Source organism: Exophiala aquamarina (genome assembly GCF_000709125.1).
Source record: "Exophiala aquamarina CBS 119918 chromosome Unknown aczIA-supercont1.4, whole genome shotgun sequence".
NCBI lineage: Eukaryota > Fungi > Ascomycota > Eurotiomycetes > Chaetothyriales > Herpotrichiellaceae > Exophiala > Exophiala aquamarina.
In genome coordinates, this window is record NW_013550584.1 from 2,450,787 (window position 1) to 2,475,468 (window position 24,682).

The 24,682-nt window shown below is 51.2% G+C and overlaps 8 protein-coding genes across 8 annotated transcripts; 7 read left to right on the forward strand and 1 right to left on the reverse strand.

Moving 5' to 3' along the window:
* Positions 1–1,652: 1,652 nt before the first annotated feature.
* A1O9_05979 (uncharacterized protein) lies at positions 1,653–3,098 on the forward strand (the record flags this gene model as incomplete). The annotated part of the gene is made up of 1 exon (XM_013405192.1): positions 1,653–3,098. A coding segment is annotated over one exon (1,446 nt), but the record flags the coding sequence as incomplete, so codon positions are not given.
* Positions 3,099–3,500: 402 nt separating this feature from the next.
* Positions 3,501–5,528, forward strand: A1O9_05980 (uncharacterized protein; the record flags this gene model as incomplete). The annotated part of the gene is made up of 1 exon (XM_013405193.1): positions 3,501–5,528. A coding segment is annotated over one exon (2,028 nt), but the record flags the coding sequence as incomplete, so codon positions are not given.
* Positions 5,529–7,366: 1,838 nt separating this feature from the next.
* On the forward strand, positions 7,367–9,202 carry A1O9_05981 (uncharacterized protein; the record flags this gene model as incomplete). Its single annotated transcript, XM_013405194.1, has 1 exon — positions 7,367–9,202. The coding sequence occupies one exon, from the start codon at positions 7,367–7,369 to the stop codon at positions 9,200–9,202; it is 1,836 nt and encodes a 611-aa protein (XP_013260648.1).
* Positions 9,203–10,205: 1,003 nt separating this feature from the next.
* Positions 10,206–10,589, forward strand: A1O9_05982 (uncharacterized protein; the record flags this gene model as incomplete). The annotated part of the gene is made up of 1 exon (XM_013405195.1): positions 10,206–10,589. The coding sequence occupies one exon, from the start codon at positions 10,206–10,208 to the stop codon at positions 10,587–10,589; it is 384 nt and encodes a 127-aa protein (XP_013260649.1).
* A 738-nt stretch (positions 10,590–11,327) lies between these two features.
* Positions 11,328–12,242, reverse strand: A1O9_05983 (L-fuculose-phosphate aldolase; the record flags this gene model as incomplete). The annotated part of the gene is made up of 1 exon (XM_013405196.1): positions 11,328–12,242. The coding sequence occupies one exon, from the start codon at positions 12,240–12,242 to the stop codon at positions 11,328–11,330; it is 915 nt and encodes a 304-aa protein (XP_013260650.1).
* An 822-nt stretch (positions 12,243–13,064) lies between these two features.
* Positions 13,065–15,464, forward strand: A1O9_05984 (uncharacterized protein; the record flags this gene model as incomplete). Its single annotated transcript, XM_013405197.1, has 1 exon — positions 13,065–15,464. The coding sequence occupies one exon, from the start codon at positions 13,065–13,067 to the stop codon at positions 15,462–15,464; it is 2,400 nt and encodes a 799-aa protein (XP_013260651.1).
* A 395-nt stretch (positions 15,465–15,859) lies between these two features.
* On the forward strand, positions 15,860–17,051 carry A1O9_05985 (uncharacterized protein; the record flags this gene model as incomplete). The annotated part of the gene is made up of 4 exons (XM_013405198.1): positions 15,860–15,949; positions 16,039–16,225; positions 16,294–16,789; positions 16,859–17,051. The coding sequence occupies 4 exons, from the start codon at positions 15,860–15,862 to the stop codon at positions 17,049–17,051; spliced, it is 966 nt and encodes a 321-aa protein (XP_013260652.1).
* A 5,555-nt stretch (positions 17,052–22,606) lies between these two features.
* A1O9_05986 (uncharacterized protein) lies at positions 22,607–24,602 on the forward strand (the record flags this gene model as incomplete). The annotated part of the gene is made up of 2 exons (XM_013405199.1): positions 22,607–23,948; positions 24,007–24,602. The coding sequence occupies 2 exons, from the start codon at positions 22,607–22,609 to the stop codon at positions 24,600–24,602; spliced, it is 1,938 nt and encodes a 645-aa protein (XP_013260653.1).
* Between the last annotated feature and the right edge of the window lie 80 nt (positions 24,603–24,682).

Genomic DNA, 24,682 nt, shown 5'->3' on the forward strand with positions numbered 1-24,682 from the left:
GTAACAAATGTGTCCAATCGAAAGTGTATTCGTCCCTCTTCATCTCTGGATACAATAGTCATCTCCAAAGACCAGTGGGCTGAAACGGGTGACCCTCAGTGGCGGCCGCTTCCCCAAGCACAATGAGCATGGTCCGCAATAATGCATGAAGAGATTTTGATCCCATTGACTCTCGAGAGCCCCCGGTACAGCAACTTCCCAATCGAGTGGTGTGCGATATAACTTTTGCCGTACAAGGTACATAGAATGCCTCGCAAACAATGCCTCGTGATAGAGTAACAAGTTGCAGGTTCGTCCTTACCTGAAGTAGACTTGTTCAGTATTCCAAGGCAATGCAGGTAGCCCTCAATTTGGATCACAATCGAGGCGGCTGTACGCATTATTACGGCTGTAGAGAAACGAGATGAGCACGCACCCCACACAAGAGTAAGATATATGTAGTCAGCACCTGCGTCAGCTCTCCGTCGTATCGGCTGGTGCCCATTATTGGAACCATGCCCAGGACATGCGCTGCCAACCTATTGGCTTCTTCACCGCATTTTGAGTAGCTTCTTCCCTACGAGGAATACAAAAAGTCGAGAGACTAAACAACCCCGTTCTCCCCTACCAAGTTCTAGGATTGCACAGTTGAAGGGAAGCCTATGTTGATTGGTCATCACTGTGCAGTTTCTGGATCACCCCATGGGTGTCCGGCTTTAGAATCGACCGTCGACTTTGCCCCTGCTCGCCTAAGGGCCAAACCCAGCCAACACCCGGAGGTTTTTCCACGACTCAGCCGATCCTAACTGGGGCTGCTCCCAGGTAATTAATGTTATAGCGTGCAGCTCTGACGTGACTGAACAAGCTTAGGCGATCGGAAAGTGCCAGACTGCCTGAGAGCCCTTCCACTACTGAAACCTCAAACTGGAACCCAAATCTCACCTGCCTACCTCAAATAACAATACCCGATCATCACGGCAAACAAAGCGAAACACATTCTGATCGCTTCGCCGTTCATTGTATGCTTGGAAGCTGCCTTATCTGCTTTCCTAGACGTGGCTTTGGGATTCTAGGCTCTACCCGGCGGTTCTGCGGGTACAGCACTTACATGACCCTAGCCTCGTGCAGTCGCCCCTAACAGCCTTCTTTGATGGGAGACGATGAAGAAGGCTCGACCTGATGGCAATGACAGCCAGGTCTTCCTTTTCGTTAACAAGACTCAAAAGTCCAAGTCACTGTCCAAGAGCGATGGTGCCATAGCGAGATCCATCAACCGACACGCCCAACAGGTGCGCAGTAAGAAAGTCGAAACCCAAAGGTTGTCATCTGCTCGAACGAACAGTTCATCTGCGCGCCGGATCGCGCTAGATGGATGGCATCGCAAAGAAACCGCTGTCAATAAGTGAGTCGTCCAAACCGTTTTGGCTTCCCAAGTGTGCCGAGTCTGACTTGACCATCTTCATAGTTCAAGTAGTGATGGAGATTCACCTGGATCATCGTCCATAGAAAATACGTGCGGCGAATCACCACCAGATCAGACAATCGGTCAACATGTCTCCCTGAATGTTATGGTTACGACGCCAGAAGTGGTCTCGAGTGCTCAATCATCATCCCTAAGCCCTCCACGTGAGGCGGACGAACTTGCAGATGTGGAGCCGGATAACCTCAGTATTGAGTCAGAACCCGTCGATGATGGCGAAAGCCTCATCCTCAGCGAGCCTGTATACAGTGCAAATTTTACAGCTTATGATTGCGTCGATCCGTTCGCCACGACACCTGTTCAAATCACCAGCCAAGTACACACTGTCCTTGAGTATTTGCTGAAGGTGTATACCTACTCGGGCAACAACTACAAGTTGGCGCACTTACCGCAGCATCTAGGGGCTACAATGCCACGATTTCCCATCAGAGCCGTTGTTCAGCGAAGTGTATACAAAGAACACCACCTTTACTCCTTAATGGCCGCGACGACCGCCCGAATGAAGCACGTTTTCTTCGCGAATAGTCCCTTCTCAGATCCCAAACAGATTCGCGACATTGCAATGCACCACCTCCGAAAGGAATTGGTAGCATGTGCAAGATCAGGCATTGTGGATAAGCAAACCATCCTGGACCTGCTTTACTTGGTGGTGAATGAAATACAATATGGGTATTTCGATGATGCAAGGAGACATCTACAAATCGTCGGCAAGCTCTATCAATTACTGAACATGAATGAATACCTTGACCGGTGGATATCAGAGACCGCTGCCCATGTGGATAATCAGCTAGCTTTATCAACAGGCAGGCGTCCGGTTCTACCGTACGAGTTTGACCCCGGGCCAATGTTACCAGAACGGATGGGGATATTGAAACGAGAAGCGCGAAGACTGTTGGCTTTTGAATGTCCATCTCCGACGAGAATGCTGGTGCCCAAGGCGCCCCAAGGGCTGAATGACGCAGTTGCCGACCTTGCCGCGACGCTCGACCCAAGGATGGGCTATCGATTCAGCCTCGCTTTGAAAATCGGTGCATTCTCCGGCAAGCTTGCCAACGTGGTGTCTGACCTCGTTGATTGTATTGAGATCGCGAAGGTGGTCTGGCTTTCTCCGTTGGCGGTTTGCTTTGACGCAGAGTGGCTGTGCAGAAAAGCACGAGCAGTGCTCCGCGCGCTCCTGGTCCTCGCACCAGAAAACACCACGGGGCCCATCGATTTATACAGTAAATGTACGGAAAATGCGAGAATGTGCCTGATGATCCTGATGACACACGCCTGCACCATGATCGGATTCCAAACCGCTCGATTAAATGTACAGCGCCTGAAAGAATCGAGCCGCGCAGCGCTGGAGTACTGGTGCCCCTCAATCGGGTGGACATTTGAGTGTCAGCCCTGTGACCCCGACAAGCGTCTGCCTACGTTCCAGGACACACAAGCCGGATTCGTCCTCTGGGCCATGTTTACCGGAATCTGGTCCGCTGAGGGCGTAGCGGAGGAAGGGTGGTTCATGGTGCGGGCAATCAATATGTGCCGCTACTTCGGCTACTCTACCTATGAAGACCTGAACGACCACATGTCTCACTACCTCTATTCGAAGTCGTTGCAAGAGGTGAGTCTCCGCAAGGCTGCTCAGTTCTTGAAGGCCTCCCCCGTGGAACGTGAGTAAGAGGTTGACATATTATTTCTACTTGGACCTGTACGCTTGTTTCGTTGTCTCTCTTATGATACCAGATACCAATATATACCCGACACTGCGACTTACAAGCTGGATCGAAAATGATCATGATACAAATACTTGGAGACTGCTTGGAGAACTGCTTGGATAATCAAGTGATGCTACGAGGCGTCCACCAGCTTCGATTTAGGGTGCCGCATACGTAATTGAAAGGCTGCGTGAATGGATCATATGTTCCGCCGTAAATTCTCTGCCGCCACTCCGCCCAAAATGGAAACCCATCAACAGAATTCCTTTTCCACTCAGTCCTCTCAATTCTTCCTACTCCTGGTTAATAATTCCCCTTGAATGCGCATACTACTGTGGCAAATGCCTCGAAATGTTGAATACGAGAACCACCTGCCCCCGCGACCTGCCGCAGCACCATGGACTGCTTCACGATGCAACCGAACATTACGACAGCTCAATTCGTTCGTGAAGCGACTTGAGAAATGGCACAAGGACTACCTGGCTCTCCAAACACAAAATGAAGTTGGAAAAGACGAGAAGAATGGGGATGCAGATGCAGAATCTACAACCAAGAGTGGAGATGAGCCGCTGGCGTGGCTGTCAAACCCTACCGGCAGACGGCATGGAAAGACGATGAAGAGTTATGCCTCACGCCAGAAAATCGTGCCTGAAACTCCGGCCGCTCAACGCCGTCCACTTGTCCGATCGATACAGCGAACCCCTAATGCATATACACAGCTTTCCGACGCTATCTTGCTTAAGACGCCCGCAGACACATCCGTGGGGAATGCTTTAAACCGCGGTCACACAGGGAGGAAGAATGTCCTGAATCCTCGAAATCCTCAAAGGCAAGACCCGAGCACTGACTCTGACGCGCGTACGAAGGAAAGAACGTCTTTGGCTACGAGTCGTGCAGGTATCCTTCGGAATGGTAACACCGTCATCACTTCCTTTCTAGTCGCAACATCCGATCCCAAGCTGCCCGCTCAATGGAAAGGGTCAAGAACTGAAGAAGCGAAGGCAGACGAGCGAGGGGCGAAATCATTAGTGTCAATGTGCTTGGTTAAGGTATCTCAAAATATGATCGAGGAACAAAAGCAGAGCGACGCCAAGCATGATGGATATGAGGGCCAGTGCGACGTTGTTGACTCTGAGCTGGAAGCTCTCCAAGACTATTTTGGGGATTCCAAAAGAGGCTGGCCCTCACTGAGGACTGTGACTCGAAACTGCGGCATAGCCATGGTATCACGTTTAATCGAATCGGGCGCATTTCCCAAGGACCACGCTAGTGCTCTCGCGATCCGTGCTTTCGACAATCCTCTCCTCGCAGATTTTGGAGAAGCGATCACTGAAGTCCTGGTGAGGGTGGATGCGAATAGTTACAACACATCTCCTGCTCTAGAGGGTGGATCCGCCATTCATGCCTTCCAATCATACGCATTCGATGAGGGGGACCGTTGGCGGCAGTTGATGCAGTTCAGGTGGCTTACCCAAGCAATGCGACAGGAATTCAAACCCGTACCCCTGATTTCTCGGCTTCTCAGATACGATGTACTGACCAAGGCCGTCACGATTTCCGTCAAACTGGAGCAGGTTGCTGCAGACGATCTCATTGAGACCACCTACTCCTGTGCACTTTTGGGCAATTGTCGAGCTTCACAGGAGCACCTGCGTCATAAGAATCATGATGCACAGACAACAACCCATATTGGCTGCGAAGGGACGTGTTGTGAGCAGCTTACAGCAGAGCTAGAAAAAAGACTCAAGTTGATCTCTAGACTGTTCTTCTCTTTCCAACTGAAGGGAACTAGTCATCTGCTGGAGAAGATTTGCACACAAGTGCAGGTGTTCATCGCATTGCATGTGATTCAGGCTATACCACAGGGCCAGAAGCTTGTCATAGCTCAGATCTTCTTCATCAACATGGTTCTAGGTCTATTGGCTGGGAAACCCCTTGAGAACTCTTTGCAGGAATGTTTTGAAGAGCTGTTGTCTGGGTGTGACAGTGATGCGGAGAAGCAGATAGAAGCGCTTCTGATATCCACGTTGCTGCACGCATCACTTCATCCGAAGACGCTTATGGAGGTAATTTCAAGGATGGCAATAAAGTGCGAAAAAGAAAAGTGCACGGAAAAGGAGAGGCTCCAGGCGCTCCTTGCAAGGGTCTGCTCCGAGGCAGCCATGGACTACGCCACGGACTATGCCACTGATAAACCTGAAATTCATACGTTCTTTCGGACTTGGGCCTCCGCCATTGAAGAGAAAGCGCGGAACCGCAATAGCTGCTCCGTCCATAACGACGCCAGCCTACCCGATCTGCAACAACGCAAGGTGTCGACCGGGTATCGATGGGACGAAGATGTACGAGAATGGGTTGAAAGGACCCCAAGGAAGGCACTAGGCGTGCTCCCGGCCACCCAAATCAATCGGCTGAAAATCGCATGTGAAAGTTGTGCTGCGAGCAAGAATGCGCCCGTGCCCAAAAGCGAAGGCACGAAAGACACAGACCACACGTTCAAGCGTAAGAGCTCTCGGTATGACTTTGAGCTACACAGAGATGACGACTTCGAATATAAGAAGCCAAGATTGAAAGTGCCGAAGTCAGGTATGGAAGGGAATTCAGACGCAAGCACGGACTTCAACTTGGGTTCTCGCGGCGGCCGTAGACTCAAGCTCTATCACGATAAAGAGTCTACAGACGAGCTCAGCTTATTAGTGTGATATTACGTGGGCATGGAGAGTTCCGTACCGATAGCAGTATAGGCATTGGGCGGCTCGTTAGTGATTCGTAAAAGTCGCGCTTGGCTATGTGGGTTACGTTGCACGACCCTTGCAGAAAGCATGCTATCGTGACCCGCGCTCGTGGAAAAGTCTTGACATCCCACGGGACACGGCTGGATAAGTTGTGGAATGCCGGTCGCAGAGGCGCCGATCAAGGAGCCAAGGAGTCCCCTTGACCGATTCGGTAGTTGGGAGTTTCGGGGATGACTATTATCTCGGATTCGCAACGGGGCGGAAACGCAATCCTCCTGCACGTGCAACGAGGCTACAGCCACAATGGCCCGTGCGCGTTGCAGGACTCACTGCCTAGCTACTCACCAGGGACGATGTTGAGACGCTCGTTTCATGACTTGAAATGGTTTAGTCCGGCTCTTGGGACTCTGGAAGTCCATCCTTGTTTTCTGGCCTAAACAGAAATCCTCAGGTCCAAAGCCAGACGGATTGGAGAAAAACGATGAGGTGCAGACCAAGGCTCTAGTATGCCAATCGCCTGGTTGCATTCCATCTGCACGGCTTTTGCTTTCCGCTTGGCCTTTCCACTCAAATCATTCTTTTCCGAACTGCGACAGTCCCAGCCAATGAAGCGGTTGAAGCAAGCCAATGGACGGCAGCCCTGAGATCGCTGTTCCCTTCCAGCTTCCAAGTGCCCACGACCAGTCCGAACGACATGGATGGACCATTGGCAGGTCGATTCTTGTCCTCACCTGCATGTGGATGGCTGTCTGTCTATACTAATGCCATACCACGCGGCACCTGCAGAGCCTTGCGGAGCTTGAAATATTGGCAGTCTTATCATCAATTCTTCTATGGAGTAACCGCCTCTATCTGTCCATAATCATCAACCTGGCGTGGATGGCATCACAATACCTCGTCCAGTCGGTACCCGTACAGCCGACGGCCGTGTCCAGAAGTCGTCCCTTTCACCATCCCAGGTAAGGTCTCCCATGGTCCTGTCATCTGTGACGCCCTGCGGAGCTTTTCATAGTGACAGTGTTGAACTTCAACATGCCCAAATCTACTCGGACTTGTGGAACGCGTGGCTTCCTGGCTAGCTCCTTCCCCCATGATAAAGAAGTCGGGTCTGCTCGTATGAGGAAGTTACCTTTGCCATGCCTGGTACGGTAAACTCTAGAGTCCCAGCTTTGCATCGGCTGGGATAATTCGTGAAGTTGTCATCTTCACTCTTAGACGAGAGAGGGGCCAATCTTGATTCCGTCGCAAACAAAGACCTCCTCAGTTGCACTTCGTCACGAAATATCCAGAGTCATATCAAGGCCTTCACCTCTCCAACCTGAACCGACTTCTTTCACCTTTTGTTAACCCAGCTACAGCTCCCTCTTTTGCGATTGGAACACATTTGGCGTTCCCTTTGTGGGTGTGTTTGACTCATTGGCCCCTATCTTATTTGGTCTGGTACCCATCACTTCCACAGAACCAGGCGAAAAATGATTTTGATCTACTTCCTCAATGTGGTGGTTATATCTGTTGCATTGTTTTCCTCCAGTGTTACCGGCTCGTCGCCATACCGACTCAGTCCTGCTCAAATACTGGGCCACCAGATAGATGAATCTATTGGGCCGATATACTTGTACAGCTTACTTGGAGTCGTCGGTGTGGCTTTTGTCTACGTCACGGCCAACAGGACCAATGCCCATCTCCGAAGGCTTGCATCAATGACCGACAATAAAGGAGCCCTTCGATATTTCTCCATGAGCTCGCCGTATATGCGCTGGACGAAGACCAACATCCTCTATGCGCCTCTTCTCAACTACCGCCGAGCCAGAGAGCTCAAATTTTCCAAGCACATTAGGCTTGGTACTCTACCGACCCGACTACAGGCCGCCTTTCTCTTCCTTATCGTTGCTACCAATATTTTCGCCTGCACCTGGAACATACCATGGGCTGGGCCTGAGAAGGACACCTTAGCTATCCTCCGGGATCGCTCGGGTACTCTGGCCGTTGCAAATATGGTTCCTATCATGTTACTTGCGACGGCAAAAAACCCGCTAATCTGGCTCCTGGATATATCATATGATACTTTCAACCTTATGCATCGCTGGTTTGGTCGACTGTCTGCCCTGCAAGCCATTCTTCACGCTTTGTGTTGGCTGGTTGGCAAGGTTCGTTCACAAGGGTGGGATGGAGTCCGGAGCTCGGTGCCAAATCCTTTTATCTACAATGGCTTGATCGCTGCTGTTGCCATGACGATTCTTCTCATCCTGAGCCCCAAGATATTCAGGAGCCTTGCATATGAATTTTTCCTTCACGCCCACTTTGCGCTGGTGCTCCTGACCATGATCTTCCTGTGGCTACATTTGGATGGACATTGGCAACTGCACATGCTTATGACGGCAATCTGCCTCTGGGCCATCGCAAGGGGTTGGAGGCTTGTCACGCTATTATGGCGAAGCGCTGGTCGAGGTGGATGCAAGGCCAGGATCGAATCATTGCAAGGGGGCGCTGTGAAGATCTCGCTCAAGGTTGCACGCCCATGGACCTACAGACCAGGACAGTCACTCTACTTGACCATTCCATCGGTTGGTCTATGGACGGCTCATCCCTTTTCAGTTGCATGGAGTGGTGTTGAACAAGCACTGGACAGGTCGGCCTCCGTTAGAATACAATCCTCTGAAAAGACTTCGGCGACACTCAATCGCGACGTCGAAGCTGAAATTCCTGGGGATCAAACCATTTCACTTATAGTGAAATCACACTCGGGTCTTACGCGGAGGCTCTTTGACCACGCAGTCAAGCCTGACGCAACGCTCACTGTCAATGCGTTCGTGGAGGGACCTTATGGGACACAACGATCCCTGGCCAGTTATGGCACGGTTGTCCTTTTTGCCAGTGGCGTTGGCATTACACATCAGATTGGTTATGTTAAACAGCTTGTCGAAAACCACTGTCAAGGAACGGCGGCGGCGAAGAGAGTTACGCTTGTGTGGGTTGTTCCGACCACAGATTGCATCGACTGGATTCGACCTTGGATGCACGAAATTCTCGGCGTGGAAGGCAGACGTGACATTTTGCGGATCCTGGCTTATGTGACTCAAGCCGGCCTCAGTCAATCTATCACAAGCCCAAGTGAGACAGTCCGCATGTCACGAGGCAGACCCAATGTCGAGGATTTGGTGCGCAGTGAGGCACTCACAAAGGTAGGCTGTATGGGGATTAGTGTCTGTGCTGGGGGTGGGTTGGCAGACGAAGTACGACGAGTTTCACGGTTGATGCTTAACGAAGGCTTCAATCTGGACTTTATGGAGGAAGGGTTTGGATGGTAAAGTTAAAAAATAGTCCTGATTGGGATTGCGCCCGGCTGGACCTCGATGGTGTCAATACTAACGCTCGCTATATCATATATGACCTTTGGTTTGGGTGGGATAGATAACAGATCCTGGTAGGATTACCTCCCGTTGAAGTGGATTGAACTGCAATTTGGGACTAGGTGTTACGGAGACGAACACTTATAAATATGTCAATCGCTAGGGTTGTTTGAATTTATCTGTTGTGTGCAAGTGACATACATAGACGGCATGGAATTGGATTGGGGATATTGCTGACATAAGCGCATCGCCTTCCAAGTTCGGCCTCATCTCTGCTCGCGTGCCGCGCCTTTGCCTCTCTTTCATCATATCAGACTCGGCCCTTGCTGCAAAGATCCGTTACAAACTTGAAGTGCGACATCCATAAATATCCAGACTTGTTCATTAGCCAGCCCCCTCGATTCCCAAGGAACAAACGCGACCTAGGTTAGCCGTATTCTCTCAGGCCAAGAACTTGACGTCAAAGAGGTTCGGCCTGATCCGGTCCCAGGTGCCGTCCATCGATGAAGTGACGATCCAACCAACGACCCTCGTGCACTGCCATCATTAAAACCTGCACCTCTGCCTCTTCCATTCTAATTCGCATCTCAACGGATTGAAGTCTCGAGGTCGTCTGGGTCTTGGCAGGGGTCGAGTGCCGCTCGGCAAGCTGTTCGGCACGAGGAACCAGCCTTGCTGAAGACTGAGGCGGTCGTTATTATCAAAGCCGGAAGAACTTACACATCCAGCGCGGTCACTGAGCACCACTGCCCCTCTTTCCGCAGGTACCTGACACCAGTTGGAGCGGAACGTCCCAACCCCCAGTTGATCAGGGTTAATCGGCCTATGCCTGTATCACCTGACAAGGCCACTCACTCACTTGTTTCACTGCCTTATTATATCAACCACAACCGAAACTGATTGAACTCCTTCAGCACTCTTCACACATCCATTCCACACCACCTTGGATAAGACATTTGCAATGCCACCGCGCCGAAGAACCAACCCCAAAGACGAATATGTCACGGCGTTTGAGCGCGCCCACCCGAACCTGCAGCGGTTCCTACTCACAGCATGCCAAGCGTCATCACCCCTGCTTCTCGCCACCACTCTCTTTGCTGCTGGATTCATGAAGCGTCCGGCGTGGGAGCGCGTTTTCATGTGGAGGGCCGCATTGTGCAGTTTTTTGTCGAGGTGGATCTTGGTGTCCTGTGCTATCACTTGGACGCTGAGGGGCTGGGGTGACGGTGATGCTGGCAATGGCGGTGACGGTGGCGGTGGTGAGCGGGAGCGCCACCAGCGGGAGGAGCAGCAGGATCGGGATCAGGACGGACAGCAGGACCAGAGGCCAGGAGAGGGAGATTGATGTGATGATGGCAATGACAGCAGGCTTAGATGCTTTCGTCGCGTGATTGCATTTCTAGGTTTCGGGAGCAAATACTCACCGAGCCACAACTGTGTGGGATTCTCGTCTTGTTCGTGGGCAAAGGAGTTGGTAGGGGGTTGAGCACAGTCGGTCTCACGGATGGACCTAATGCACAATGAATGTGTCCGGACCAGTGAGTTCCATCGTTTACTCTGAGGTTGGTTGCGTGCCCCCTGGGAGAGACCGGTCTACACTGCCACATATGCGCCGGTGCAAATAGAGCTCATTTCAATCAGACAACCAGGACACGGGTTTCACCAGAAGAACACACAGCCCTACGGGCTTAAAAGAGCCAACACATGTTCAGATGGGGTTCACTTATTCCTTGGTGCAATAACGTGCTTTGACCATTTGTTCATGTACCAGCCAGCCTAAGGCATTGTCGCCTTTGCCCAAATCACGGCGTGCAAGGCCCCCTGCCCTGTTCCTTCGCGTAGCTGACTCTTTCATGCCCTTTCAATGAGAAAATGAGTGGCTACGCACATAGTCTATAGTTTTTGCACAAGAAGGCTTTCCAGCAGTAATCAGCGGAAACTAAAACATGGTGCAATTAAAATTGGTGCATCATGCAGTTGAAACTGGCTTTCTATTGCCCAACATGCCCAACGATGTTGAGCTGGACCTCGGATTTGGGGAAAATCGAAAGAAACCAAAAATAAAGGCCCTCGCATGCTTCTTTTAATTCTTGAAGTCACCTTTGCAGTGATAGTCCTCCCAGTCGTAGTAGGCCTGGAACTCGGCGTAGCAGGTCTCGGAATCGCTTTCCATGCGGAAAGTGTACTCGGCCTCTTCATCTGTGATCAGGACCTTGGGGATCTTCCCTCCTTGACTTGCGGCCTCGGCAAGCAGTTGGGTCTGGCATGCGTGCTCGAGGCTGAGGAAGAGGAACGCGGCCTCGTCGACGGTGCTGCCTACGGTGATCAAGCCGTGGTTTTGCAGGATGCAGGCCTTGTTGGTTGGGCCCAGAGCCTTGGCGATGAGTTCACCCTCTGCGCTCGCCAGCACAACGCCGCCATACGAGTTGTATACCGAGTGTGCGTTGTGGAACTTGCAGGCGTCCTGCGTCAGCATTTCGAGCGGCTTGCCGAACACGCTCCACGCCTTGCCGTAGACAGTGTGTGCGTGGCAGACGGCGACGACGTCAGGCCGCGCCTTGTGCACTTCACTGTGGATCAGGAAGCCCGCGGCGTTGGGTGGCCGAGTGCGGTTTCCGCCCACGACTTTGCCTTCCATGTTCACCGCGATCATGTCGCTGGCTTTCAGCAGTCCAAAGTGCTTGCCCAGAGGGTTCGTCCAGAACACGTCGTGCGTCTCCGGGTCCCGCACACTGATGTGGCCCGAGATGCCCTCCACGTACCCTTCTCGCGCCCAGTGCCGGAATGCCGCCGCCATGTGCTCCAGTTGCCACTGTCGCTTGAGTTCCATGGATGTGAACTTCGGCACGCCGGCTAACATCACGTCGCCGTGCGAGATCGCGGCGAGCGGGCTCTTGTCTTGCATCCCATGTTCGTGATGTTCCTTCTCTGCTTGGATGGATTTTGATGTCAATGGTCCCGTGCTTGGGAGCAGGTCGGCGATCGCGGATGGGGACATGTTCAGTACCGGTTTGATTTTGGAAAGGTGGAAAGTGAACGTGTGCTATGTACGATGGGGTGGGGGAGATTCGAAATGGATTTTTCCGCCGGCCTTGGGTTTCAAAGTTTACCTACTGCAGCGCTGTCTCAGGAAGATGCTCTCTATTTGGTTCTTGCTGAGAAGATAGAGAAAGTAGATGAAGGAGTGGAAGACCTGGAAAACCCACATTGACCGGCGCCTGGTACTTGATGAATCCATATGCGATCAACAGCGTGGGGTCTCGATCGAGAGCCTATCGTGGAGAAGTCCGCCAGTCGTAGAGCGCCGGCCCGGTGAATCTATTTCCATTGCCTGGCTTAGCTTTCGAAATATCCGGTCACTTATTAACTTATCGCGGCCACTAATACAGTACCTGGTGGTGTAGATCCCCGCTAGGATGCTTCCTGGAATCAACTATTCTTAACAGGAAGGTCGGCGGGACACAAGGCTGAGATCGATGTCGAGATCACGTGGACGACAAAAGCCTTTGGCTAGTACTGACGTCACGCGAGGCTGCGTGCCTTTTTGTTGATCCTGGACCTGCCCGCAATCATCCCAACTTTTGCGCAGGCTACAATGCCAACCCATCGCCTTGTGGCTTGATCTGTCCTGGCGCGCTTGTACCAAACTCCGGTCGAAACAATGGCTTCGTGAGTTGAATAAAGCCCCCAGTTGCTTCTTTATGCGTGTTCTGACCGCACTAGAAATCTCCTCGAGGTTCCCTTTCGTCGTACCCATTCCGTAGACCTCTCCTTCGCTATCAAGCAGTATATCTCAAGCAAATATGACCAATCTCCAGAGATGTTCGCCGATGATTTATGGCACATCAACAACCTCCGGAACGATGCCATCCATGTGCAAGAAACGCACGTCAGTGGAATCCAGAAACTGACCGCATATGCGGCACAGCTGCGATACATCGGTGGAAAATTCCCTATAGATATTGGTGTGGACTTTCCCTGGTACCCTGCCTTGGGCTATGACAAAGACAAGCCCATACTGCAGAATAACGTCAGATTTGAGTTGGCCAATATCCTGTTCAATCTTGGGGCATTATATTCCCAGCTTGCATTTGGCACCAATAGGACGACGGTAGATGGGCTCAAGACTGCGGCTGAACATGGTGCTGCGGCAGCAGGTATATTTGCATTCATGCGGACGGAAGTACTCCCGGATATGCGCTCTTCTCCACCGGAAGATATGGACGATATCACACTCCAGAGTCTACAACAGTTGTGCCTAGCACAGGCCCAGGAATGCTTTTGGCAAATGATCATCAAGAAAGGCATGTCAGACGGTACTGTTGCAAGGCTTGCTGCGAGTGCTTCGGATTTCTACATATCTGCGGCGGACGCTGCACGCCAGTCTCGTACAATCAGTACCGAATGGATTCATCACTTCCAAGCCAAGCATCACCATTTCGCTGCTGCTGCTCAATTCCGACAATCTAGGTTTTGTCTAACCAACAAGCAGTATGGTGAGGAGATTGCGCGATTGAAGGATAGTCTCATTTGTGTGAACGAAGGTCTTCAGGAGGCTCGCTGGATAAACGCCACAGTCCTCGGAGATCTGAAGGGACTGAAATCCAGAATTACCGAAGAGCTTAAGAGAGCAGAGAAGGACAACGACATGATATACTTACAAGCGCTACCGCCCAAAGCGGAACTCAAAATTCTGGAACGTACCAATATGGTCAAGGCGAGAACGCCAGCGAATGTAGTCGACGGGTTGTCCCTACTTGGGGATGGCCAACCATTCGGGAAACCACTCTTTGAGAAACTCGTTCCCTATGCAGTTCATCAGGCAGCCTCGATCTATGCCGATAGAAGAGACCGCCTTGTCAATCAATCAATCATTGTGGACCTTGATACCATGACGGCCAAACTTCGGGAGATACTTCAGTCACTTGATCTGCCTGGCTCACTACAAGCATTAGAGAAGCCACTAGGTCTCCCACCTAGTCTAGTGTCGAAAGCAGAAGAGCTTCGTCAACAAGATGCCCTTTATCGTTTGAAAAGAGCTTTAGAGGACACTACCAAAGTCCGCACCAATGATCTCGCCATCTATCAAGAGGGTGTTTCATTACTCGATGCCGAACGAGCTGAAGATGAACGGGCACGAGGGAAGTATGGGACTGATCGATGGGCTAGGCCAGCTTCAACAACCTCCCTTGCTAAGCTATACCAAACCTCTAAAGATCTGCAAACATACCTCAATTCAGCCGGATCTAGTGATAGTCTTGTTCAAAGCAAGATGCGAGAGAATGAACATATTCTTCGCGTCCTAACCGGAACCAACCGAGATCTGGAGCGTTTTGTCCCATCCTCGAGTCAGGTTGCCATGACACCAGCAATAGAACAAGCTGCTTCCCAGTTGCGGACTTGCCTTAACGGAGTGTCTCGAATGGAAACAAAGCGCAAGAACAGGATTACAGCACTCCGGGAGAAAGCAAAATCTGACGATATCGGCCCGGCATTACTCACTGAAGCTGCACGTCTGGAGCGGGAATATCCAATGCAAAAGATCGAACCGGGTCAGTTTGAAAACTTGTTTGAGAAGAGGTTGGAAGCGTATGAGACAGATCGCGAAGCGTTGATTACGGAGCAAGAAGACCAAGACCAAATCATTGCTAGGCTAAGGGAGGCAAATAAGGGATTCTTGGATGCTCGCCAAGGGGACACCAGTACGAAAGATCGACAAAAGGCGCTGCAAGCATTGGAGAATGGATATTCGAAATACAAGGAATTAGTCAATAATTTGGAGACGGGAAGGAAGTTCTATAACGACTTGGCCGGTCATGTTACGCGGTTTCGAGAGAGCTGCAAGACTCAAGTCTCCGAAAGAAGAGTCGAAGCAAGTCAAATGGAATCAGATCTTGCAGGTCAGGACATGGGCAGGTTGAATCTTCAAGAGACGCGGCGAGAACTCCGGAGCCAGCAGCGTGAAAGCGTGCCCTCTCAAAGCGCCGGCCGCCATGCTCCTGAGCAGAACCAAGAAGCCATCACCGCACCGGTTCCAACGAGGAATCCGACCGGCGTGCCTGCCGGAGTTATGCCGTCGAATGCCCCCGTTCCTCTTGGAGTCGCTGGTGGGACTGTGGCAGCTGGTGGAGTTTGGTCCCCAGATATGGGTATACGGTTTGGTGGCCCCCCTAGTCAAGCACATGGACAGGCAGGGTACCCTGCTCCGAGGCGAGCTTGATGTTACCCCAGTATTTTGGACTACAGCGTCGGCGTCTCGAATTCCATGTGGTAGATATGGGCTTTATGTAGCAACGAAGCGGCAGACGCGACCTTAGACGATTGTATCTCTCCTTGGTAACCTTTGAGGTGTCGTAGTCAATCTGAAATTCTTGTTAGATATGCAGGTATTTATCGTAGTTGTAAGATAGCTCTGTCGTCGAAACATTGTCCGCAAAGATGATGACTGTTCGGAATAGAGAGTGCCAAGCCCTGGCAACTCTCCACTTCTCAAGTTCTCAGGGGCAAGTCAAGGCTCCCATGTTCCACGTTCCAACGTCTGATCTCGTCCGCCAGGTCCGAAAGCTCACTGACTCTGACAACTGAAATATCTCAACGGGACTCAACGTCGCAAAAATGGGGGTATCACTGCCTTCATATCCTTACCCACCACCCCGTGATGGATATTGGGGTCCTGTGACATCGACCCTGAACTGGTGCGAGGAGGTACGTGGCCTGAAGCCCAGCAAATCTCGTACCTCTACCGAGGGTGTGCATGGCCGGCACGCTGACTAACAGCACCTGCGACTTGCCAGGATTATTACGCTACACCATATGCCGCTGAAATCATGAACTCGTTCACCAACCTCGCATTTGTCTACCTGGCGTATCGAGGGATTGCCAGCTGTATTCGAAACGGGCATGACTGGGTGTTTCTCATTGGCTTCATCAGCTATTTGGTTATCGGCCTCGGGAGCTTCTTGTTCCACGCGACTCTCAAGTGTTCGTCCCAGTCCTCTTCTGCTCTCGGAGTGGGGTTGGACGCAAAGCTGATTGTTCTTGTGACAAAGATGAAATGCAGCTTCTTGATGAATTGTCCATGGTTTACACCACGTGCATCATGTTCTATGCTATCTTCGCGCACCGGAAGTCGGTGACGAGTGCGGTGTTCACCGGGCTGTTCACCACGTTCATTGCGGTTTTCATCACGGGCTATTATTACTATATCAAGGATCCGCTGTTCCATCAGAATGCATTTGCTCTGCTGACGGCCGTCGTCTTCTTCCGGAGCCTCTGGGGGATGGAAGTGACTCTTCGGCCATCGCGTCGTAACAAGCGCCCTGATTTTGTTCCTGCCCGGGATAAGGCTGAGCAGGCGAGGAGAGATCGTCGAGATCTGGACATTCTGAGGACGATCTGGAGGAGGATGATCCCCGTTGGTATGGGCTCCATTGCTTTTGCGTTTCTGATCTGGAACTTGGACAACATTTTCTGCACTACTTTACGGCAGTGGCGCCGTCAGTTTGGCCTGCCTTGGGGGATACTGTTGGAAGGTCATGGTTGGTGGTGAGTCCTTCAAGGTCCTAAGTCGAGAACCAGTCTGGGTGTGTATTAACATGACATTACCTGTGACAGGCATGTTTTTACGGGCATTGCCCAGTATTTTAACTTGACCTGGAGCATATGGATGAGATATTGCGTCGAAGGCAAACAAGATGACTTCGAATTGGTCTGGCCGTCAACTCTCACCACCGTTCCAAGTGTGGAGCGGTCACAATCTATCCAATCGGCTACAGGCAGGAAATCGGCGTTAAAAAAGAAGGTCTGAAGGCCGCCCATTGGACCGCCTAATAAGACAAGTGAAGCGTGTTCCATTAGATGGAAAGCACGAGTATCTTGACCTTCGTGCCCAACGAGCGGTAGCCTCAGCTCCCACGGCCTGCCGAGAATGCAAGCTGTCAAGGCGACCGTGCATATTGCTCAGGGCAAAATACGAATGCTGTGTATACCACAAGAGTGCTTCAACCCCTCACCTCTAGGACAACATAATGCTTACTCACAGTAGTACACTCTGTCCCGATCCTTCAAACAACAACGGTCCTTCTTTTGCTACTTCCATCACAACCAAGACAAATCGGATTGACCTCGGCGACCTGACAACGTAAGAAGAACCACCGGCAAGATGGTCCTTGAGGTCGCAGCTCTGGTCGTTGCCATCATCAACGCCATCTTTGCTGGAGAGCCGATATTCTCGAAGCTATGGGAAAAGATCAGAAACTTCTTCGGTGGTAGCAGTAAGAACCCCACATTGCGAGGCCCAGGAGCTGTTAGCTGAATGCTTTTTTGTCCTCTCTAGAGAGACGATTGACGGCGTCGCCACAACATCTCATCGAGACACATCTCCGACCGCTATTGCAGCGGGATTCCCAGCTGTACAGAGACACGGAGTCCTACTATCGCCCAAGAGCCGTGACTCAGAGAAGCCAATGGGAGACCTGGGGACCAGAGGATGATGCCGAGTGGGCTTGAAACGAGCTAGGTGGCCCGCGGTGCGTTCCCAGTGGAATCTCGGGTTAGGCTCAGGCTGCAGTGCATATGGAACTGGGAAGCAGAAACGGGGCGAGTGTCCTCTGCAGACATGCAAGATGCTTGTCTCTAGTCACATTCTTAACGGGAAAAAGGCCGCTGTAGTGACCTTAATTACTACGAGTTGTTGGAAGGCAGCCCCAACAGTTCATTCAACTCCCATGACCATCATCCAAAAGAGACCCTCTGAAATCCCCTTTGATTTTTCCTCAGAATCACTCTGTCTCCTGTCCAGCGCCACCGCAGGTAAACGGTACCACTCACTCTTGCCATGGGTCTCCGGTCATGGTGGCGACGGTTCACCAACCGAGTCAAAAAAGTCGTCGGGTCGTGGTTTCACATGGACAGATTCATGTCAACGGCCTATTTTACTGATGGCAGCTATGCCGTCTGGCAAGGGAGACCGTCTGGGAGCTCCTACCACCAGTTTGAGGACATGTGTCGGTATGGCCACCGCCCATCCCATCCCTTACTTGCTGTCCCTTCCCCCCTACGTTTGCGCCCCTTGAAATTGATTCGAGCTCCGGAAATATCCAATTCTGACCTGTTCGGTTTTTGCTTTTCAGAAACGCCTACTATGTCAAAAACAACTTCAATGGAGGCATGGAAACGTTTGCCTGATCGGTGATCACGGAGGTCGGATGCAGACCCGGTGAGACAGAACGAGCGCACCGCTGCTGTTGGGTAATCATGCCGTCGCACCAGTCTCAATCACGGCTGTCACATCAGAAAAAGGAATGATCAACGGATATCCTCGTACCTAGGCTTATTGCCCTAAGGGCTAAAGTCACTTGGCTCACATAGATTTCGGGCGTTCACGCTAAAACTTGGAGTGCGTTAGTGCAAGGCAATGTGTCTATTACAGGGCGAGCCGGCGAGGAAAGGGGCAACATTGCTGAGTGATGCATAGTGTTCACATCGTGGCGAGTGCTCATTGCCTCTTTCATCCGGTATTTTTGCAGTTACAGATTATTTCTGCAATTACAGATTTCTTATCACGAGGCGGGTGGCGCTTCAGGCTACAGAATAGCAGTGCTCATCCATTCTCAGCCTCAGACATGTAATGATCATTTGTTTCGACTCTGGTGTGCAAAAGAGTGCTCTGTTCCCTCTTCTCTCTCGGGGCCGTAGACACTTCACTCTCTCATTCCTTTTCTACCACTTTGACCCTGTCCCCCACCAGCCCGTTGCTTCAGACACCGATATGTCACAACAAGGAGCCCTGACGATTTACGATAGAAAAGGCCAGCAAGTAGCCGGCGCAGGAGCCAACGCGGCTGCAAATGGCTATCCCGCCTTGTTCTCAAACCATTGCAATGTTGGTTATAAGGACGGAAATGCAAAGGCAGCATTCTTCTACTCAGGGCCACATGATAGCCACCTCGCAGGTCGTGCTATGAACATCGCCGAGAGCATGGAGTACTCACGCCGGAGGAGGTAGCCTGACACCCATGTGGAATCAGCAAGGGAACTCGATTCAGAAAACCATTTGTAAGATCATTGCCCCATGCACCTCGTTGTTCAATTGCTGATCTCAACTGCAGGAAGGAACATGGTTGAGTGGAGTATTGTTACAGATGCATGATTTCTGGGCTTGGACGGCATATGACTCGGCGGAGACACGGACGATAAGAGGCTAGATTTTCGTGGACGGCTCGAGATAGAGAGAAGATGCGGTTGCCTTTTTGTAGACTGGGCGTGATGAATGGATAATGAGACGTTGAAATGCCACTCTGATTGGTCGCCTGATAATCAGCCTCTTTGCTCCAGATCCTTGCTTGACACCAAATATACGAGTATTAGCTTCGAAGCCAGTATTTGCCACTCCTCAAGGGTCTAGCTTGAGACTGGCATCGGGCAGGCGTTGTCTCTCTCTCTCTCGTGGTCCGGGTGCGAAGTTTCCTGGCAGCTGCCACGATCAAACCCCACTATCCTCAGCCTTATTATGACTGTCGTCGGTGGTTGAGAAATTCTTCTTCGTTGGAAAGTACGACATCAATTCCGCTGAGTACATCATTTTCCTGCTCATAGCCTCAATCACCATAGGTCCATGGCTTCATTTGTGCGATGGATCACAGCCCGAGACGAGCGTCCACCAACAACTCATTCCTCGAATAGCAGCAGCCGGGGATCAAGCATCATCGTTCGACGAGATGAAAACTCACCCCGGACCATTGTCCGTTCACCAATGGGGGTAACTAGCGTCACATATGCCAGCAAAGATGACAAAAGAAATGCTCAGTTTGTCTGCCACCTACCTGAAGGCAGTGAGCATGCAGTACAAGCCCAAAAGATCGCCGCATCAATGTACTCTGGAAGGCAATCTGAAGGAAATCGTCGTGGAGACAAGTTTCTTGGTGATAGTGGTTCAACCTTGCTCTTGGAAGATGAGGCTGTTCGAACGAGGAGACAGCGAGCGGATGCTGAGTATTTGCAATCCGACGGCGGGCTGAGGAGTAGTGCAAATAGGTCCATCATGAGCAGAGCTAGCGTTCGTAAGTGACTACTTTCAAGCAATGATCTCGAGACTTAAACAGTGCACCACTGAGATGGTGGAAAATTCTCTAGGGCGATCCTCTGCCATGAATGATCAGTATTCTTCATCCGATGACGAGGGGCCTGAACCAGTCCCACCGGTCTCTCGCCGCGATACAATGTCGAGCACAACGACAAAATACTATGTTTCAGATGACGGCCACACAGTGGTAGAGGTAGAGCCTTCTGAATTTGGTGAAGTTGAAGACTACTGTTACACTCATGCACCTGCATCATCAACTCCCAGGAGATCTGCCACGACAGCAAGCGCCCGCGCTGCATCGATAGCAATGACCTCTGCCCGAGGTGCAGCTGGCAGCAGCATTTCCAGGTCGATGAGCACCAATAGCAGAAATTCTCAGCAGTCTGGCTTTCGGCATCAGTCTGATACCCATACAACGTACAACATGAAAAATAGAGAGAGCGGTAGGCAATTGTTCGTTTCAGCCCCGACCGGAAGCCGCGAGGCTGCAATTCATGATCAGGTTGTGATGAGGGCGGCGACCTCTGGTTCCAAGGTACGTGCCCTGCCTGCCTCGACTCAGTGCTGCCAGTTTGGCATGTCAGACAATCTGGCGAACATGTCTTGAATGTTGGCATGACTCTGAAGCTGATATCAGCCCTCTCCAGACTGCTTGGATTGAGGATGATGGGGGCCAGCGAGGCACCGTCTCCAGGAGGCAATGGGTGGGAGATTAACCAGCGTGAATGGGATTCATCGACGGGCCTGCCTTGAGAAGTACTTAGTATCAAGTTAGTACTACTTCGTATTGTGTTGAATGAATGTCGATGCAAGTCCTGTCGGGACTTGCTCTAGTCGAACTCAGATCTCGCATAAGTTTTCCTCGTCGAATTCTGAAGTACTCAGGCTCCCAGGCAGTGGGCAAGGTTGATAATAAGGCCAATGCCTCGCCCCGTACCTCGTAGTTGAATGAGAACATCTGTTGAGTCTACCTCTCAAATATTGGTACGGAGTAGATAGTGGAAGCTAATGAGCGTTCAATTTTGCTCCCGCAATGAACGCGAAAGGCTCAACGGCCTTTAGCGAGGCAAAAATCACCGGTTGTGCAGATCAGACTTTGAGGCTCTGGTTGATCGGTCCCCCGAGGGGTGCCTAGGCAACCCTAGTATGTATGGGAGCATTTCACTTAGGTAAGTCGGTAGCACCCACCTGAAGATGTTTAATCAGGGGTGTTGGCTCGTTCCGCCTAGATGGGCCAAGTGATAAGTGGAAAGCCCCGTTCTGCGAGGGACCCAGGTGAGCCCGGTGAAACGTAAACACCCAGAAATGAGTTCTGAACTCGAGGATCTAAGATCGACGCATGCCCCGTAGGTGGTCGTTGTTTGCTGTTACATCTAATCCTCCTTCGCCAACTTTTGAAGTCTCTGTTGAGACATTCGCTTCGCCAACGAAGACCCGATTTTGATCTTTTCCCTTGTCGAATAGCAAAAGGTTCGGCGCAGGTGATCGTCTCGAGCCCAAAACAACTTGTGAACATCTTCCTCAAGATAGGAACCAAGCGTGGAACCGGTCCGAGCATTGAGGCTGTCCATGAGCGTGAGGAATTTGACAGCGAGCCTCATCAAAAACGAGGTACAGCAAATCAAATGAGTAGTCCTGTTCCTTGCGAATGGCTGTTGTTCGAGCTCGGACTGGAGCTCGAGCCGGGTACGTTCGGAATACAATGATTCACTATGTACTGTGTCCAGCTGGAGATTCAGCTTCGTATAGCTCCCAGACAGACATCCGCCTCTGAGTTTACGGCAAGAGCAGACATTCTTAGTGTTGCTAATTGCAAAGGTGTAAGTCAAATACGAGGAAGCACAGTCTAAAAGCATGAAGACCATCATGATCCCCAAATCAAAGGCTGGCTCAGTCAGCCTCAAAGCGACCGACTTAGACCAAGAGTCTTGGAAACAGCCAATCCAGACAACCTTGCATCAAATTTTGCTCTTTGAGAACAGCCACAATATTCTCCTCGACTCATGTTCCTCGAAGCCCATCCTTCGCTGTACCACTCTGCGCCGACCTCCAGCAAAGGCCAACGACCATCTCTACAATGTCGGAGGGAGCACATCGTATCGCTCCTCCTACAACTGGTAGACCCACTGCCAAAATGTTGCGATTTCCGAGGCCAAAAATGCCTCACTCAGACTCCAGACATGTCTTTAATGTGCATTTGCACTGCCAGGTGTGTTTTCACACTGCTTTCATATGATTGAGAGTCGCGCATTTCAAACACCTCTGGTCCCCTTGAAGCAATGACAGCGAGCTGGATCAATTTACCAGGCTCGTGGAGCCTCCAGAATGTTCAGACAGCTTTGAATGTCATCGTTACTGGCCTGAGCGTCCTTGCAGTCTTTGCCTGTGCCCGGTTTTGTTGGCAATCCAGTGTGACGAGTGGCGCAAGGTATGACAGCGTTCCAGCTTCTGCCTTGTTAAGTATTAGCGCCTTTGGCGACGCTGTCGACGTGATATGGTTGTTAAAGGTCAAGATTTTCAGTCGAAGACATGTGAAAATCTTGGTGCAAGCCTGCCTTGTCGTATTCCTTTCCCTCGCTGCTTTGATATCTGGTCCCATAGCTAGATATTCGACTCGTCTGAGCCATCGCATCAGCAACTATGAAACTCCCGGGAAGATTACCTGGCGGAAGCATGATTCAATCCTGGGCGCTCCCGTTATCTGGAACACAACCTCCTTCAGTCTAGAGAGTGCAAATTTTCCATACGACCAACTCCTTGACTACCTTCCAGATCCCGCCATCAACTGGCTTTATGTGCCTGGAGAATGGAATTCTAGCTGGACTCTGGACTGTGACCACACTGAGCTCACCCAAATCGAACTTGAGGATGTGGGAAATTGTACGTCCATGTTCGACGAGATCCCAGGTCTGACAGCGGTCATTTCTCTAGACAAATTCCACTTAAGCAACACAAGTTCATGGTGGACAGCCTATTACGAGGACGGATTGCACAAGGACGCTCTCTTAAGCATTGGTGCTGCAAAGGAGACGTCAATCGACCAAGCAACCGGCATCACGAATGAGATGGCTATCGACTTAGCCGCAATTCACTTGCACAAACTAAGCATGCAAGAAGATTCGGATAGTCTGTGCAATTTCGGCGAAGGACCAGTCGAGTCGGCCTCATATACCAAGATAGAATGCACTCTCCGGCGGATTGACCTGAATCCTGATCAACACAACATTGCATTCCCAGACAGTGCCACTCCCTGGTTGGTCTCACGAGCTCTAGTCCAGAATTATCAAGCACAATTTATCCGCGAATCGATCAGAGGCAATATCACTGTTATCACACCAAGGGACCTCACGAGGTTTTATCAAGTGTGGGTCGCGACGAAGGACACGCAGAATGGATTTCCTGTCTCCCGTTCTCTGAGCGTCAGGCTGCCCATTGTCCAGCTATCAACGGTCTTCCTTGCATTTTCGATACTAATATTCATGCTCATTGTCCTCGGCCTGGGCACGTATATCTTCGCCGCATTGCGGTACAGGAAAGCATTTGAGGACACGCCTCAGAGCAAACTCGAATGGATGCTGAAGGCTCTCCAAGACCAAGACCCCACTCAAACCGCAGTTCGCAGTAGAGCTCCGAGCTTCACGGTGTCTGCAAATTCAGCCTCAACACGAAATTTTGGGAGCCCCCCCGGATAAAAAAGTCGACGTCTTCCAGTCATCCGCCACACCTTTGAGCCCGAAGTCACTGAAGCGATCGTCGACCGCCGGGGTATTGAGTATAGCATCGAGCGTCCAACAAAGCGGAGAGAAAAGACGCAGTGTCTTTGAAAATGCAAGATATAGCAATACTCAAACCCGGAACGATGATGACATAAATCTGCAAGAAGTAGGACACCGTTACGAGGCATCACCTTATTCCTCAGATGGCCTTTCGTTTGGATCTGGGCGTTTGCAACCCGAGTCTCTCTCCATTCGATCCCAGTCTGGATCTGCCATAATGTCGGACGGTTATGGACGCCAGGTATATGCATCGGAGCCTGGTCCGCCGCTCGAGCAGGTAGACCACGGCTGGAACTTGCCTCCCCTCCCCTTCTCTGCTCTTGGTAGCAATATTCCTCGAAAGCCGGTCGGATCGGCATACACAAGCGTCTCGATCACGGAGCTGCCTTCTCAGGCTAGGCGGCAACCTCAGCAGAATCATACATCGGCCTCCTGGCTAGGGCCTCGACATAGTGATACGGAAGGCGATCACGAGGTCGAGCGCCTGGTACTCAAATGAGATGGGACTTTGAGGAAGGCTAGGTCAAGTGTAATTGAAAGCGAACGAGAAATGCCATGGTTGAATGATTGATGATTGCT